This window comes from Vombatus ursinus, unplaced genomic scaffold, assembly GCF_900497805.2.
Source record: "Vombatus ursinus unplaced genomic scaffold, bare-nosed wombat genome assembly UNPS02014793.1, whole genome shotgun sequence".
Lineage (NCBI taxonomy): Eukaryota > Metazoa > Chordata > Mammalia > Diprotodontia > Vombatidae > Vombatus > Vombatus ursinus.
The window spans coordinates 6,427,839-6,446,565 of record NW_020954571.1 but is presented as its reverse complement, the minus strand read 5'-3'; the positions used below and the strand labels follow the sequence as shown (position 1 = coordinate 6,446,565).

The window sequence follows — 18,727 nt, the reverse complement described above, 5'->3', positions numbered from 1 at the left end:
GATGGAACCAGCACATGTCTGGTGAGTGTAAAAGCAGGGGGGCAGGGATGCTGCTGACCGTGGGTACTTACAGGAAAGCTGAGTTCTTGGTCTCAGTTCCAGGCCAGAGGGGAGAACTAAAGGTCATAGCCACTGGAGGGCTCTCAGAAAGCAAAAGCATTACCAGTATGGGGAGGTGGGGGGGTCAGGGGGAATTGCAACTAACTGTGGCTTGGAGGGGGAAAGGAGTACAGAGCTTGGGCCCAGGACAAAACTCAAAAAATAACAGTAAGAAGGACCTGAGGTCAGAGGCAAAATCCCCCACACCCCAGAATTAGAGGTGATTATAAAAATAAGCTGCTAAAAAAAATTTTTTTAAATGAGCAGGCAAAGGGGAAAGAACCCAACCATGAACAGTTACTATGGGAATAGAGAAGAATGGGGTTTGTCTTCAGAGGAGGATACTGAAGCAAAAGAAGCCTCTCCTATCCCAAAGATAATGTCAAATGGTCACCTGCCCAAAAAGAATTCATAGAAGGATTCAAAAAAACTTCAAAAATCAAATAAGAGAGACTGGGGGGGGGGAACTTTTTTAAAGTAAGAACAATCCAAGAAAAACAAGAAGATTATGAAGAGAAAGTTAACCAACTGGAAAAGGAGATCCAGAATCTTAAGGAAGAAAATGACTCCCTTAAAAATTAGAATTGGGCAAGGGGAAGCCAGCGAAGTTATAAGAGACCAAGAAATAATAAAACAAAATATAAAGAATGAAAAAATAGAAGAGAATATAAAGCATCTTATAAGAAAAACAACTGATCTGGAGAACAGATCAAGAAGAAAAAACATAAGAATAATCAGACTACCTGAAAGCTATGAACAAAAAGAAGAATCTGATACAATAATACAAGAAATAATTATAGAAAATTGTCTTGAAGTGTTTGAACAAGAGGGGAAAGTAGAAAGAGAAAAAATCTACCAATCACCACTTGAAAGAGATCCTCAGAAGAAAACCTACAGAAATATCACAGCCAAATTCCAAAACTCCCAGGATAAGGAGAAAATATGAGCACCAAGAAAAAACAATTCAAATATGGTGGCACCACAATTAGAATTATGCAATACCTAGCAGTGGCTACACTAAAAGACTGCAGGTCTTGAAACATTATATACGAAAGAGCAAAAGAATTGGGGTTATGGCCGAAAATATCATACCCAACAAAGTTAAATATAATCCTGAACCTAAAAAAAAAAAGAGAGAACATTCAATAAATTGACAGACTTTCAGAATTTTATTGCAAAAAAAACCAAACCAGAATTAAATAGAAATGTTGACATACAAGATCCAAGAGGAATACAAGGTAAAGAGCAAACACTAATTACAAGGGACTCGATAATGACACTTTTACTTTTTATACATGGAAATGTAAACTGTATGTCTAAGATTAGTAATTAGGTAGTTTGAAAGAAAGAATGTAGTAAAGATGAGTATGATGTGATTCTAAAAAGCAAAATGATGTAAGAAAAGGTAAAAAAGAGGAATTAGATGGAGGAGGAGGGTGGGTAGTTCTGGAACCCTACTCTGGGAATGGGTTAAAGAGAGAAAATACATATATATCTAGAAGGGTATAAAAGTCTTCTAAATTCAGAAAGAATAAGAGGGCAAAGAGATAAGGAGGTGGGAGAGGAAAAGGGAAGGATAGAGAATAGGATAAGAGGGGGTATAGAAGGGTGCATAGATTAATGGGAATGGGAAAAAGAGGGAACATATATATTTAGAAGGGTTTAAAAATCTTCTAAATTCAGAAAAAATAAGAGGGTAAAGGGGATAGGGTGGAGGGAGAGGATAACGGAGGGATTTTTGGAAGGGGGTAGGTTAAGGAATAGGAGGGCAAGGTAACAGGGAGGAGGAAGGTGAGAAGGATAGTGAAAAAATAGGAAAAAGGAAAATACACAAGTAATTATAGTTTAGAATGTGAATGGTATGAATTTACTCATAAAATGGAAACTGATAATATGAAAATTTTGAATTCAACAATATGTTGCTTTTAGGAAATGCTATAAAAAATGAGAGATACACACAAACATAAAATAAAGCTCAGGAATAGAATTTATTATGTAAAAAAGCGGGGATAGTAATCATGATCTCAGACACAGTTAAAGCTAAAATCAGATTTAATCAAAAGAGGAAAAGAGGGAAATTACACTATGTGTCAGCCATATTAATCAATAATTTTAGACCATATAAAATAACAACAGTATAAAAAAAGTGACAGTATACCTGCCAAAATAGACACAGGAACTATATGAACATAAACACAAAACACTTTTTATACAAATGTGTAGGAAATGATGAGTTGGTGGATTTAGAAAAATACAGAAAGACTTGGACTTATGAAGGAAGATGCTATCGACCTACAGAGAAACAGATGACAAGTGGAAATAAAGCATAATATGCTCTTATGTATATGCGTTTGAGTGTGTATGTGTATATATATGCATGTTTATGGATGTCTATGTATATATATGTATGTGTGAATATATATATGTGTGTGTATATGTGTGTGTATTCATACTTAATTGTAGTTGGGGGGAGGAAAGGGAAAAAATAAAGTAAAAAGTATGAAGCAGAAGACAAAAGAAAATATACAAGGAAGCAAAGACAAGATGGACAGCTTTGAAAATAATGTGTAGTATTCATTATATAGATTTTCTTGAAATGGAAATGTATTTCTTTATATTAAATTCTCTCTTGTGTTGTGCTATGTACATGGCAATGTTTTTTTTTCTCATCTTATTTTGTATTTAAGTTTAAAATAAATTCAAATATAATGAAAAAAAAAAGAAATTTCTCTTCTGCCTCTCAAGTTCCTAGGTGATAAATGGCTATCAATCCTCTGATTTCTTGGCTGTGGAAGTCACTCCTTAGGAATTAGTATTGGGAGAAGAGCCACAGAATAAGCCAAAGGCTCTCTTCCCACTGCTGTCAATTCCCAACTCTTGTCCTCACTCCTGTTCTTATTCTCTTTCTTATAGACCTAATATCAGATTACAACATATTTTTTCATCAAAACCATTTGGTCAGAGATCTTGCTTTCTAACTGCATCTTATTGGTCTCTTCCAGCATTGCCATTTTAACCTATGTGGTTACTAAATCCATAAGCCATCTCTCTCCCTTTAAGGGAGACACTCCTGGGAACTGCATCACTGGAATCTACACATGGGACTTGAAGTAATGAATCATCCTTGATAATCCCCTCCCCCCTGTTTTCTTCTGTTCCAATAGTTGAGGGTAGTCAGGAGTAGTTTGCCTTCTTCACCTGGGAAATGGTTCAGTATACCTTCACCCTCCTTCTTCAGGGATACCTGATTGATTCCTCATACTGCCACAGTCAGGTGGGCAGAGAATTGAAAGAGGCCCCACTTCGTAAAGACATTAATGCCCATTGATATTATATTTATATCATTGATATTATATCATTCACTGGTACATAGGAGGACACAATGGGAGAGGGTCTAAATTGGATGACAGCTCTTATAAGAATCAAGGAGTAGAAGATCAACCTCAAGAAAATCCAGGTGCCAGTCCATGTGGTCAAAACAAGGGTTTGTTTTTGGAATACACTATATGGGAAGAACTCAGATGATTAGACAAAGGCCAAAATGTAGTACTGATACTCACTTTCCTATAGTTTTAAGGAAGCCCTGAAGCTTATTGGGCTCTTGAAGTTTCAGAGAACCCACGTTATCCACCTGAGCATATTGACAGCCCCCCAAAAGTTTGCCTCTTTCTAATGAGGTAAAAAAAAAAAACCAGGAAGGGCAAGGGGGACAAGCCTATCCTGCAAGAGGGAGCAGCACGGGTCCAGAAGAACTGGCAGCGATGCAGGTAGCGGTGTAGGAAACAGCATGGGCAGTGAAAATGGAGCAACAAAGGCAGCAAATACAGATCCACATGCAGCTGTGCACATAGGGCAAGCGGAGCCATTATAGCCCTTCACTAACTGTAATCTTGGCACTGCTAAGGCCCCTCCACACTGCTGCCAGCACCATACTTAGGGACCAACTTTATGATTTCCCTCTTTTAATGGATGAGGGGACAGAAGAACCCCATGAAAATACTGGAATGGATTCTTGAAACAACAGCCACAAGATTATGCCACTCATGACCAGGGCTGGGTGTCCCACTTCCCAAAAACAAAGTGAACTCTCCAGTCCAGTGGTTTCTTGGATCCAGCCTCCAAGGAAACTTACCCAACAAGGATAGGCTACTATGAGACATTTTTATGATCAACCCTTTCTATCCCCTTCCATTTTCCATCCTCTGTGAAATTGTCTAGGGCTTTAGGTCCCTCCTCCTTGGGAGGATATCCTAGGAAAATGGCTTAGATCTTTCAATTGGCAGCTCCCCTTTTCCCCTAGGATGGTTCAGATAACTCCTTCTTAATGAGGCTTAAGAGATCAAGGGTTAAAATTGGGGTGGGAGCAGGGATGCACTTTCTAAAGAAAGATGGAACTCTCTCTCCATAACTCTGGTGTGAGTTTACCAGAAAAAAAAGGGATCCCTTAGCCAACTTTGTGGCAATCTGAGTCACTAGATGAAAGTGAGGGAAGAGTACTAACCCAATCCTGATGGAAGAGGAGGGAAGTCCCTCAGAAGAGGTATTTTTAGATGACCAAGGATTATTTCACTGAAGAGATAGAATAAATCAAGTTATGACCTTCTTAGCTTTGAAAGATGACAAGACCCATAAAAAAATCCCCTCAGCAATAAAAACTGATAGCAACAATAGCTGGGCCTAGAGAAAAGATATCCCTAAAGAAAGACCTGTTGGAGGTACACAACTGCTAAGACTCTATGTCCTATAAGCAAAAGAGCAATTCTGCCACATACAGAAGTGAACTTGTTAGAGACTCCAAGAAGGAAAAAAGGATTCCCAAATCCAGGAGATACACCTTAATCACATATACTCCCTCCATGTGTTTCATTCAGTACCTATGTATAAGAGGGAAAGTGTGCCCCCAGTTTTTTGAGGAATATCTTAGTGACATCTATCCTTACCAAATCTCAGTAAACAGTCTTTTGTGGAGGCTAATTGGTATCAACTGGTTAATCAATATTAGGAAGCCCCACATGGGGGCAATAGTAATAGAAAACCTCTTAGTCATCAGTCATTCTCTGGGGCCTATCTGCCAATACAAATAGGAGTTAAGAGAATGAAGCCAGAAGGGATACAACAGGAGCATTTTTCATATGATTGTTGAAAGAGTGCAATTTTTCTTTTGGAAACTGTTTATATTTTTGACTCCTAATATAATTGGGACATAACTCCTTATATTGTTGTGTCATATCTTGGATATGACCATTATCAAGATATGGGATATGAATTATCTAGCTGCATTGATTTTGCTCATGTAAAAGTTTTTTAGTGTAACTGAAACTGTCTTTTTAATTTTTTATGATCACCCTTGAGAGGCAGCATGGAATAATAGAAAGCCAGCCATGGAGACTGAAAGACCTGCACTTAAGTTACACCTCTGACACATACTGTTTGACCCCAAGAGAGTCATTTAACCTCTCACTGTCCCAGACAACTCTTTATGACAAGTCATAGATGAATTCATGATCTGCATTGGAAGAGGGAATTTCTTCATAAGAGTTACTATGCCCAAGAAATAAAAAGGCCCAGATTAAAAAAAAAAAAGCACAATACTGTGTTAGACTACATAAATCTGAGCATTCTTACCTTCAAGGGATTACATTGTACTGAGAAGACAATGTGCAGAAAAAATATATATATTATGTACAATGTAATTTGAGGAGGGACATAGCAGTAAGAACTGGAGAAGATGGGGAAGACCAGAAGGGTGAGAAGACAAGTAAGTTATGTGAACTTGGAAAAAGACGTGGATTCTGAAAGGCAGAAATTAGGAGTAAGTAAATTCAGACATCAGTATAAATTAGGCTAAAATGAAACAATCTTTGTCCCCAAGGAATTTACATTCTGTAGGGGCTGAGGAGGGAGGAAACATAACAGGTACATAAATATATTCAGAAGACATACAAAATAGCGACAAGATAATTTGGAGAGGGAGGGTACTAGTACCTGGGACAATTGGGAAAGGCTTTATATGGAAGCATTTTAACTAAGTTCTGAGAAAATGAGGGGACAGCACATCCCAGGCAAGGGAGGCAGCCAGTAAAAAGGTATGGAGATGGGAGATAGCATACCATGTGTGAGGAAAGGCAAGAAGTCCAGTTGGGTTGGAACATAGAGTGTAGAAAGGGAAGCAATGTATATATAAAAAAGCTAGAAAGACAGGTCCAGACTGGGTCATAAAGGGCTTTAAATGCCAAAGAGAGGAATTTACATTTGTTCCTAGAGGCAATTGAGGGGTAGCTAGATGGCGCAGTGGATAGAGCACTGGCCCTGGATTCAGGAGGACCTGAGTTCAAATCCGGCCTCAGACACATAACACTGTGTGACCCTGGGTAAGTCACTTAACCCCATTGCCTAACCATAGGGAAAAAAAAAAGTTCTAGAGGCAATTGAAAGCCACCAGAGTTCACTGAGTAAGAAAGTGACGTAGTCAGATCTGTCCTTTAGGAAAATCAGTTTGGCATCTTTGTGGAGGATGTATGGCAGAAAGGAAAGAAGAGGCAGAAAGACCAATCAAGAGGCAATATTGCATAGTCCAGACAAGAAGTGATGAAGGTTTAAATTAAGATGGTGGTCATGTGAATAGAGAGGACTCAGATAGGAGAAATATTGTAGAGTTATAAATGACAAAATCTGGCAACCAAATGGATATATGGGTGAAGTAGAGTAAGGAGTTAGGGATAATACTGAGATTCTGAACCTTGGAGACTCTTAAGATAGTAATATCCAGGTAAGAAATAGAGAAATATGGAATAGGAATAGGAATTGAACTAAGTCCTGAGTTTGGGTCAACAGATAATGAGTACTGTTCGGAACATGAAAAATCTGAGATATTTATAGGACGTTCAGTTAGAAATTTCCAATAGGTAGTTGGTGATCTGTAACTGGACCCTCAGGAGAAAGACAGAAGCTGGATATAGATATAGGAACCATTTCCTAGATGACAATTAAACCTATGGGAGGTGATAAAGTCATCAAGTGAGAAAAATATGGCAGTTTGGAGTCAGTTGGTATAGAAACAAACAGCTCAATAGAACCTAAGAACTTCATTATATGCCAGCATAGCATAACCAAATGATATAAAACAAAGAAGTTCAGCTAAATAACTCATTCTAGTTACAAAATTCCAATCCTATATTCAGACTGATGGCCTTGAATCAACAAAACAAGCTCAAATTACATTCAGCATTCTCTATTTAAGAAGGTAAGGAAATTATTATTTGAGAAAAGTTTCAATCAAAAATGTTCAAAAAAAAATTTTAACTGCATAGATACATATACATAAGTAAGACCCAATTATCTCTATGATCCAGCTAAATTGAATTCTATTCTTTGCCTCCAAAACATATCCTGCACTTTCAAGTTCCTGTGTCTTTTCTGATGTTGTTTCTTATACCTGGAATACCCATCTGCCTTTTTCTTCCTTTACTGAATTCTTAGATATCCTTTAAAGCACAATTCAAGTGTCACGTCCTGCAGAAATGCTTGCATTAACTATAACCCACTTCTTCTCCTCCACCAATATTGACCTTTCCCCTTAGACTTCAGGTACCATTGTTTTACATCTTTCATGTAATATTGTATACTTCATCATAACTAGCTTTCTTTGCTACTTATCCCCTTACTAGGTTCCTTTGACAGCAGAGACTTTATCTAAACTTTGGAGCTCCCTCTGTGCCTAGTACAGGGCTCTACACAAAGTACATGCTTAATAAATGTTGTATCTCAGAAATTCACTTATAGGGAATGCCTAATTCCCCATCAATGCTGGGTGAATGAGATGGTACTGTAAAATAACACTTAATACAATGTACTTACAATAGTCGTTTTCCCAGAGGCAGGTGGGCCCAATATAAAAATCCTTGGCACTGTGGAATGAAAAGATTTAAATATCAAATCTCAGCATCACAAAGCATCCTCCCATGTCTGCTGTACTCTGGGTGTATTTATTCCTCTCCTCCCCAGGATTTCATTTTCCTTAAATGACACAACCATTTGTAACAAGGCTACGCCGGAGATACTATTACCGTAGAACATATTCTCTGTGTTTAGAGAAGTAAGTGATCACTGAGATGGTTTATTTTTCTTACTCCAAGGGGACACAGATAAGGTAGCTTACTTGCTGAACTAATAAATATCAAGAACAATTGGGATTTCAAACAACATAAAGCATTTTAAACAGGGACTTTGTCTCTGAGATGCTCTCCCAAATAAAGCTGTATTTTATGTAAATCGACCTTCAGAAACATTTTTATATTTATGGTTTTTTATTTAGCAAATTGTATTCCACATCATTTTACCGAGAGAAATAATAGGAGGGAGCACATAGTGTCTGAACTAGATTTATGAAACCTAAGATAAGAATGTCTTTGTTTTCACACATGGGCATTTCTATGCAAATAGGAAACACTGCCTGAGAGTTTTTATGTCATAGTCTGATGCTCCCTGCCCTAAAATGATTCCAAAATGGCCACAGAATTAGTTTAGGGTCTCTGGTGGTTTTGAAAGAAAAGACTGACATCTTAAGAGTTGGAATAGATAGCTGATTAACTGTAGTCTGGAGTAAAGGAAGAAGAGACCGATGTCCCCTGGAGAGCCGTCCCACGCCAAGGTGCTGCATGGATTCCCTAGGGAATCTACTCTTGACTGTATCACGTTGTTGGATTGTTTTTTCATGCCCAGTGAAAAGAGGGAATGTTTCATCCACTAGCAAAGGATGAGGGTATTGGAGATCTGCCTTCTGTTCCTTGCTTAGCTACTGACTCAGGGAAGATAGCCAACCTAATTGAACTCTCTGCAGGCCTCTTTTTTTCCTATCATATTTAAGCAGTGTTTTTAAGGTTTTCAAAGCACATCCTCAAAGAAAACCTAGGAAGTAGAAAGTGAAAATAATAATTATTACTATTTCTATTTTACATACAAAGGAAAGTCCTAGTGCCAGAGCCAGTTCCTGAACCCAAGTCTTTTGGGTACAAATTCAAAGTTTCTTCCACATCCCCATGACTACCTCTGTCAGGCAGAGCTAGCTCCTGATAGCCAAACTGATAGACCAAGACCAATTCTTCAGTCAGGTGTGGATCTCACCTGCTTTTACAATCCAAAGCCTTTGATTTTCCTAGTAGCTTTTTGGAGGGCACAGAAAGAAGAGACTAGGTAGTACCCCCAGTGAGAACATAGGGAAGGAAGCAAGGTACCTTTCAAAAAGAAAACTAAATGTTGAAAGGGAATGCAAGTGACCTCCCCAGCTCCCAGGGGGATATTCTCTTTCAGGCAGTTCATTGTCCAAGTTCAGTGTCGTTTCTCATGATGTCTAGGTAGGACTGAGGAAAATGAATTAAAGTTACCTCTGGGAATGCTTTCCCTAGGTAGTCCTGTCTACCTCAGTCTTCTTTTTTCAACAACTTCTTTCCATCCTATTATTTAGACAAACAACATGTTCCTCAGTCCATACTCCCTACTCCATTTAACATTAAAAGGGAGGCCCCTTCTTTGTCAGTTTCTATGTTTTTATAGTATCCTTGCATCTTAAGCAGTTAAAATATGCAAAAATAGACTTTAGATAGATTGACATCCACAATAAATAATGAAAGTGACTTACTACTGTAGATCATCAATCTAAACTCAACAAGATCTTTGGCGAGGTACATGGATGCTGCCTTTAGATGTGGATACAATAGTGTTGTCCTCTCTCTACTCTCCTTCCCTTTCTGCATTGAATGGAGTAGGATGAGATGTAACATGAATAGGAATGACCCATAAATAAGATATGACTCCAGTACAAATAAGCCAGAATTTAGACTATCCAGAAGAGCCCCTGCATAGAGGACTTTACCTAATTTATCCCTATAAGCTGATCTAACCCTGGCAAGGGGAGCTGTTTCCTTTGCTCGTGCTATTACCTAGACCTGAAATGCTTTCCACAGTCCTGTTCTAGCCAAGTACTTCCCAGAGTTCAGTTCAAGTCTCATCTCCTCCATGAAACTTCCCCTGAACATTTCAGCTCTTATTATTTTCCTCTCCTCTGAAATCCTATAACACCGATCACTGGTACCACACATTTTGATGCTTAAACCTATATTGTGCCTTGTTATTTAGCTTTTCATTTGTGCCTACTTTGTCCCATCCAGACTGATTTTCTTGGGACAAGGATAATGTCTCAGACTTTTTTGTACATCCTACAGAGCCAAGACTGAGGATAGAGTGAGGATATTCAATGAATATCTGTTGAATTAATGAATGAAAGAGATATAGTAGTAGGCATACCATGTTCCTCTCATTTTTTTTTTGGTCACCCATTCTAAATCCTTCTTTGTAAAGCTGTTAAAATCCTTCTTCTTCTTCCTTCTCCTCCTCCTTGTCAACATAGATATTTGCTGGTCACCTACAATATAGTTAGTCTTTCTGCCCCTGGTCTCTGCTCTTTTCAATCTATTTCACATGCCTACTAAAATAATCTTCCTAATGCACATGATTAATGACACTTCCTTTCCTCAAAAACCTTTTGTGGTTAATTATTGACTATCAAAAAATAAAGACTCCTTAGCTTGGTATTTAAGGTCCTCCACAATCTGACTTGGAGTTGCCTTTCCAGCCTTATTTCATATTCCTTTCTTTCATGCTCCTCTATGTTCCTGCCAAATTCGACTATTAGTTGTTTCCTGGTCTCTTTGGGTATTCTCTTGCTTCTGAGAATTTGTGCAAGCCATCCACCAAGCCTAGAATCCACTTTCAGCTCATCTTTGACTACTGGACATCTTCTCTTCCTTCACATGTCACCTCCTTCATGAGCCATCCCGGATCCTCACAACCCAAAGTTATTTCTCCTATTTCTTTTCCAATAGTCCTTTGTCTGTACCTCTTTTTGCCTCTAACACACTGAACTTTTGATGATGCTCATTTGTGTGCATGCTATATCTCCCCAGTAGACTGGAAGCTTGAGACGAGAGACTCTATTATTCTTTTTCATCTTTATATCACCAGCATCTAACACAAGGATTTGTACATAATAAGTACTTAAAATAAATGCTTGCTGAGTGACTGCAAGGCACTGTGTTATACACTAGGCAAAACAGGACAAGTCTAAAACTAAGTCTCTGTCTTCTAGAAGCTTATAAGCTTACCAAAAGAATGCTTTAGATACTTCATCCTATAGGAATCGAGAAGAGAAGGATTAGCATAGGTTAGTATGGCCAGGGAAATCTTCATAGAGAAGATGGGCTTTGACTTGGGCCTTTGGAGGAGGAAGTTTGGATAAGGAGATGTGCAGGAGGAAGGAGGCTATTCAGGGAGGAGAGGGGAATGGCCCGTCCAAAGGTCCAGAAGAAGGAAAGAGTAGAAGTTTGTTCAGGCAACGGTGAAGGGGAGTGCATAGGGAAATGATGAGATCTAAAGCTAATTTTAGCTTGAGCTGGCCATAACCTCTGCCTGCTTCTCCAAAGCTTTGGTTTGGCTGAGTTGGCCTTTTGTTTCTGTGTGCTCTCCCTCCAGTGACCCAATGATTCTGTCTCTCTCTCTCTTTCTCTTAGAGGAAAAGGAAGATGTATCCAGGCTGTTGTACTCCTAGAATAAGCCTGAGACCCAAATTACACATTCATCTTGACAAAGTTATCTTACTTGGAAGGCTGCAGGGAAAACCCTCCCCTTATTGGTTTCTGTAAGTGGCACCAAAATTGTACACAATCTATGAAAATGCTTTAAAAGGGGAACATCAGCTGCCTTTCTCTCCACCTAATTTCTCTCTCGCACATTATGTGATTAATTCTGGTTTCTTAAAATCTAACACCTTGGAACTCCAGCCCTGCTCATGAGTAATTATTTATAAACAGTGTCATAAAAGACTGCTTGAGTGCCAAGAATAATCAACTTCTTCAAACCACTTCAAAGGAAATCAAAAAACCTTTCCATCCACAGATCCTTTTGAGGTTGAACTAGGAGGGTGATTTAAAATTCACAAGAAAACCCTTAGGTATTGGAGCTTTAATACACAGCTTTCTTGGACAAACGTTTGATAAAAAACGAAACATACCATTATATACACCATCTCATGCTTTAATATTGCCCAGGGCTACTGTAAATGCTCACTTTGTACTAAATCTGCTTTTCTCTGTGCTTAGGGGCTGGCAGCCAATGTGGCAGCGGGCTAGCCTCCTTTGCTCATCTGCACACTCTCCAGGGATCTGTCTGAAGGCCTGCTCCCCCTTTGCACCTGACACTGGGCATGTCGCTGTGTATTGTGTTTAACCCCCACTCACCCAAATCCAGGACCAATTAGCACAGAAGTCGAAGACTGGTGTGCCAGTTAACAAAGGCACCTTCATTTTGCCTATGGAGACATGGTAGTCTAAGGCAATGGCCCAGATAATTCAAGCCCCTTTAAAAATGCCCTCAAATTACAGTGGAAAAACTGCAGATCAGATAGACAGAAGACCTGAGTTCTAACCCCAGTTGGACTACAAACTAACAGTGTGATCTTCGATGAGTCATTTTCCTCGTTGGGGCTCAGTTTCCTCATCAGTAAAACGAAGGGATAGATACAAATACTAAAACATTCATAGCGACTCTTTTTCTAGTGGGAAAGAATTGTAAACAAAATTAGGGGCCATTCACTGATTGGAGAACCATCAAACAAGTATGGTATAGTATGGCATGGTAAATGTAATGAATTATTACTACTATCCCATAAGAAATGAACGATATTTTTAGAATTCAGAGAAGCACGGGAAGACATATGAACCGACAGATGCAGAATAAAGGAAGCAGAAGGGGGGAGGGGAAACTACATACAAAGACTACAACACTGGAAATGAAAAGAACAAAAACTGAATGCTACGTAAATTAAACGAGCTTGATCCAAGGATCAAGAAGAGCAAACGGAGCTCCCTTTCTTCCTTAAAAAGGTGTTGAACATTACATATACTATCTGATTCAGTTGATATGCTAGTTAGATTTACTAAACTGCTTTTTTCTCTTTTTATTCTTTGTTACATGGGATGGTTCACTGAATAAGGGAGGGGGAAGAGGGATATGTTCAGAAGGTTATATAAAAACAAAAGACAGCAGTAATTTTTTTCAAATGAAGGAAATAATTTTTGAAATCCCATCCAGCTCTTGCATTTTAGTCTAAGATGTCAAGTAAAGGAAATTTACAATTCCTATAGGATTCGGTATCCAGAGTATTATTTTGGTACTTCTCTTTTTTTTTTTTTTTTAATGTGTTCATGTCTGTCTTCAAGATTGTAAGCTCCTAGAGGACAGGAACTTTAGTCTTAGACTTGTTCTATTTCCCATACTGTATAGCACAGTGTCTTGCAATCACACTCAGAAAGTGGCTGTTACTGTTGTTGGGTTTTTTTCCCCTTTTACTTAGATGATGACCTCATTTCTCAGCTTGTCTGTCAGGGCAGCCCTATTAAAAATGGTAATACTATCTCACTTTTATGGAATGTTTAAGATTACCAAAAAAAACTGCTCTAATAGAAGAATGTCAAATACTATTCATTAGGTAAGAGAGACAAACATTTTTGAAGGAAAGAAGGGTGGGACATCTTTCTGGTGACACTTAGTAGCTGTGTGACCCTAAGCAAGTCACTTAACCCTGTTTGCCTTAGTTTCCTCATCTGTAAAATGAGCTGGAGAAGAAAATGGCAAACCACCTCAGTATCTTTGCCAAGAAAACTCCAAATGGGGTCTCTGAAGAGTCAGACACAACTGAAACAACTCAACAACTCCTCCACTTAAAATTCTACAAAGGCTTTTTATTATCTGTGAAGGAAGCTCCAAACTCCTTTTCCTGGCATTCGGTGCCTTCCCCAATTATGGTGCTATACTAACTTTGTAACTTTTTCCTCAATCCACTCCTTGTCATGTCTCCTTTCATAAACAGGCCCAGCACTTTCCTGCCCCCATATCCTTTCTCATGCTGTTCCTTATGCCTAGAATATTTTGCATGCCCTTCTTCATCTTTTGAACTTTTATCCATTTTTAAAGTCCAGTTCAAACACTGCTTCTTCCATGAAGACTCCCCTCTGTCAGTAACAACCTTTCCCTCCTTGGGACTCACACAGCAATCCATTTTCACACTTTTCTAATGCAGAAACTTTGTCCCATCTCCTAAAGGGGTATCAGAGTATAAACACTTCTTTGCACTTAAGTAAACATATATTGTTCTCTGTTACCTACCCCTTATGTCCTATAAGTTCATCATTTGGGCTTGGGGGAAATCAGTTAATCAGAAGTCTCCTGATACCCTACCCCTCCCACACTACACTTTTATCATGTGATATTGAGTTTTACAGTTATCTCTAAGAAGTGCTATAGTTCCCAACTAGGCCCTAAGTTCCATGAAGAAAGAGCTCATTTCTCATCTAAACTTCAGATCTCCCCCATTGCCCAGCACAGAATAGTTCGCTCATAGTAGGTGCTTAGTAAATGATTATTGCATCAGCACACAAAAACCTTTCTAGGAGGAGTAAGGTCCAGTCAGACCAAGAAACAGGATGAACTAGTTTCTAGATTAGAAGAACTTTCCTGCCTTAAGAGTATAAAATTAATTTGATAGGTGATGATGGCCTTGGGTTATGCTAGAGGCATGAAAAGGAAAAGAACTTGGTTTTCTCTTTGGACCACACTTTGAAGAGATATGAAATAGAGTTTGGACAACTGATAATATCAAACTACATTTCCACCTAGGCCATCCTGAGACTATATTTGAGCTGGGGTACAGAACAAATTATGTAGGCCAAGCATGATAGAGTCAGCTGGACACAATTTGCATGGTAAGAGAATTTCTCACTCTCCCTTGTTCTTCCCCCTCTGCCCACTACTACTTAAGATCATTTAACATTGACAGCCATCTGAACACCACCATGAAGCATCGATGCACAAAGCCCTTCTCAGAATCTCTAAGCCCTAATTTCACTGATGCTCTGGTAGGTCTTTCATAATGGCTTATGTTCTGATTTGAAAGAAACATCAAAGCACCATGACACCAGTTCATCCTGACAGCTCATGCAGAACAGAAATGATAGTTCACTTGTGCATAGCCAAATATAATCTGCCTAAGGGTGAACAGTTTGTAAATCAAATAATTTGAGAGAGTGTACAAGCATTCCTTGTTCCGGGTACGTCTTTCCTCACCAGTTCATCAGCTTTGGATTTCTGTTCATGCAGATATGTTCTTTAGCAGAAGTGCTACAAGCACTGGAACTCATTAACAGATAATGAACTAATCAAAAAAGCAGAGATGCTGCCTATCCAGGTAGGATAGGAAGCCAAATTTACACCTGACAAGAGGGGTAATTAGAGAGCTTTAATGACAACAGGAAATATCAGATGGGGCACCAGAAGCATTAATAATTGATACCATGGAAGGCTCCAACATTCTCATTTTTAGAAGTGTTCAAGTGCATTTTATTATATGTGCTATCAAAGAAGTTAAAGCATCTAATTAATTAGCCATTCCAAATCCCCCCATGCCATGCTCCCCTTAAACATAAGAAGGAAAATTAACTCTCAGTTTTTCTATCTAAGATAGATCACCATAATTATAAATATTGAGTTGTAGTTCTTGAGACCTTACCCATATCATTGTCTCGGCGCAAGTGATTCAACATAAACTGAATGGGTTCCTCTGGTTGGTGAATCAAGAGCTCCTGTAGCATGACCTGCAAAGAATTGGGGTTAGATCAGAAGAAGCATGAAATTGAAAGAACCAGGATTTTAAATGCTCAGCCACAGATTCTGGGAGGCTCTAGTCTGGCAGATGCTGCCACAGATAAAACTGATCATAATTTCCTATCTTGCTACCAAACTCTCCCCTTCCCCTACCCCCTACAGGCTCACCCAAAATGCCTAGGGCCCAACATGCCAGTTGGCAACTACTTGTGTCCAGATGGGCAGAATGACAAGAGAGATGGCTCTTTCAACTGAAATTTTGTGTATTTTGGGTGAGGTGGGTAAATGGAGACGAAGAAACAAAGTAAAGTGAGTACTTTTTGTCCAGCAAACCTTTTCCAACTTTAGACCTGAGCAAAGTTTCTGAGGTCTGGTAACAACGTACAGAATATTATTAGTGGGATAGGCATAGGAACAGGGAAAGGACTAAGCAAATACTGCTTTATCCACCAGATCTCTGTCTGTGTCTCTGTCTGTGTCTCTGTCTCTGTCTCTCTGTAATTCTCCAGAGCAGTGCTGTCTGCTGAACTTCACTACAGTCGGAATGGTGTCTGGGATTATCTAGACATGTCCAGAAAAAAAAAATTAGGAAACAAGGAGGAAAAGCATGAAAATTAACAAAGTTTCTGATAGAAGCTGAATATGCATGTTTGTCAACAAGAATTTTTTTTTACTTAAGATAATTACTAAAGAATTTTAAGTTACATCCTGGAGGGAGCTAATACAATATAGTTCTAGAGATTACTCTGGGCCCCCCAAGGTAATGTTCGACTTTGGACAAATCACTTCTTTCTGGGCCTCAGTTTTCTCCTCTATAAAATGAAGGGGTTGGAATAAATGGCCTCTAAGGTCCCTTCCAGCTTAACATTCAAATTATAGTGTTTCCATAATCATTCTTTACCCCCATAAGTAGGACACTAAAAACTCACTGAATATAATATTGCCTCTTTTTCTAACAGTTTAAATTTGCTCATCTATTCGTAAAAGTTAATTTATTTAGCTTTTTGTCTGTTCCCAGTCTCTTGGTGTTTTTCAAAGGTATTGGCTGTTTTTACAAGTATCTGTTTGCAGATAAACTTCTCCAAAGCCAAACTCTCGTTTTAACTGTTGTCAACAGCAATCAATACTAATTACTGCCAACTTCTAAGTACTAATTACTGCAAATGGGAGTGGAAGGGAAGAACCCTGTCAATCCCAATTCCCCATTGGAGAAGCTTCTAGGAATCCAGGTTGAGTCGAGACCTTCACGCCCCTAAATTTGGTCCTGAACGTCTCTGATAGGAAAAGCCCTTTTGGTGGAGCCCATTCTTCTGGGCCTTGGGCCCTTCGCTAACCCTCCCCTTGTCTGACTCAGGCCAGGGCCAGAATAAGGGAAGCCCTTCTATTTTCTCTGTCCTGACGATCTGAAGAGGAGATCGAAGGGGAACAATCCGAGGACTTTGTCTTCCGACCGGCGACTCAGCTGCAGAAACCTCACTCCACAAGGAATCGCGATCCCCACCAACTGCTAATACTGCCACAGAGGCTAGTAATGAGAGACACCGCTCCCACCCAGTCACTCCATTCTATCTACACCTGTCACGATACACAAGATGGGGGCGGACCCGAAAGTCGCGATGTTGCCCACACCCGAGTCGAGACAGGGGAGGGAGAGGTAGCCCTGGAGCAGCTTCCCGTGGCACCTGCATTATCTCGAAGATATGATGTTGCTCCCCATATTGGGGCATTTCCACTGGGATCTGATGGGGGGCTCTGGTGGCGTCCATGTCGCCGACAGTTGCAGAAGGAAGAGTTTTAGCAACCTGCTCGTCGCTAGGGACGCGAACACGCCGCCCCGTGCGTCATCAACCCGCGGCCGCCGCCCCCTCCCCGGCAGCCCTGCCACTCCCCCCTCCCCCGTACCCCTTTTCCGCCCAGGCTGGGCTGCAGGTTCGGATGGCTGCGGGACCCTGCGAACTGATCTGGGCCTGCGCCCACTGGCTGGCACTAGTTCCCTTCGCCGTCCGACTGCCCACTCTTTTCCTTTCTTCTGAGTGTCCCCGCTCTGCTCTCGTGACATCCTCCCCCCTCCAATTCCGCGGGGAAAGGGCGCCTGTCTGGGCAGCTGACCCCTTCCTTCCCCGGGAACCAAGGCTGGGTAAGGAATCCCGGACTCTGCCGCCGCTGGCCCCTGTGCAGTGCAGGAAAAGCACATCGGATTTGGACGTCAGATTTAGTAGAATACTGTTCTTTCGACTCTGCCGCTGTGGAAACTCGGCCAAATTCCTTTTCCTCTCTGGGCCTCGATTTCCCCATCTGTAAAAGGAAGTTGAGGTAGATGATATCCTCCCAGAGTGACCTTAAGCAAGTCATTTCCCCTCTGGGCCTCAGATTAAATGAAGGAGCTGGACAAGATGATCTCCAAGATTCATCTAGCTCTAACATTTTAGAATTAGGTGTTTAAATCCCGCACTTTGGATTAGCTCAAAGCTCAGGACAATTCTCCTTTTGGGAAGGATTCCAGGCGGGGAGGAAGTTCCATACATCTCACGGAGTGTCAGAACTAGAGAGAAACGTTCCAGATCATTTAGTCTCATTCTCTTGTTTAAACTGAGGCCCTGAAAGATTTAGTGACTTGCTCAGGTTCACACAGGGAATCAGTGGCAGAACTGGAACTGGAAACCACGTCTCTGGAATTCTAGTCCTACTGCTCATTCTACTCAAGCTCTGCTCGAGTGGAATCTCCTGTGCACACAGGCGCACGAAAAGAGACCATCCCCTTTCCCTACACCCAAATTCAGAACCAAGATCCTGGAGTAGGGTGGATTACTGGGAACGGGATTGCCTCGTGACACAATTGCCATGGTACCCAAAGTAACAATAGCCCTCTAGCCCCACCCCCTCCCTGCCTCAGTCTTTCCCCCTCCCTCTTCCCACC

At 40.2% G+C, this 18,727-nt stretch overlaps 1 protein-coding gene across 3 annotated transcripts in view; it reads right to left on the bottom strand.

Annotated features, from left to right (window-relative positions):
* Positions 1-17,836, bottom strand: part of AK8 (adenylate kinase 8) — a 157,292-nt gene extending 139,456 nt beyond the window's left edge. Inside the window, exons 1-3 of one of the 3 annotated variants that reach the window (XM_027869681.1) lie at positions 17,713-17,836; positions 15,716-15,800; positions 7,957-8,006 (exon numbers count right to left, since the gene is read on the bottom strand). In XM_027869681.1, the coding sequence (XP_027725482.1) occupies positions 7,957-8,006; positions 15,716-15,797 (132 nt within the window). In that variant the 5' untranslated portion in view covers positions 15,798-15,800; positions 17,713-17,836. Of the gene's footprint in view, positions 1-7,956; positions 8,007-15,715; positions 15,801-17,414; positions 17,472-17,492; positions 17,589-17,712 lie in introns of those variants that run through there. The other 2 variants (XM_027869680.1, XM_027869682.1) reach the window with 2 other exon arrangements.
* Between the last annotated feature and the right edge of the window lie 891 nt (positions 17,837-18,727).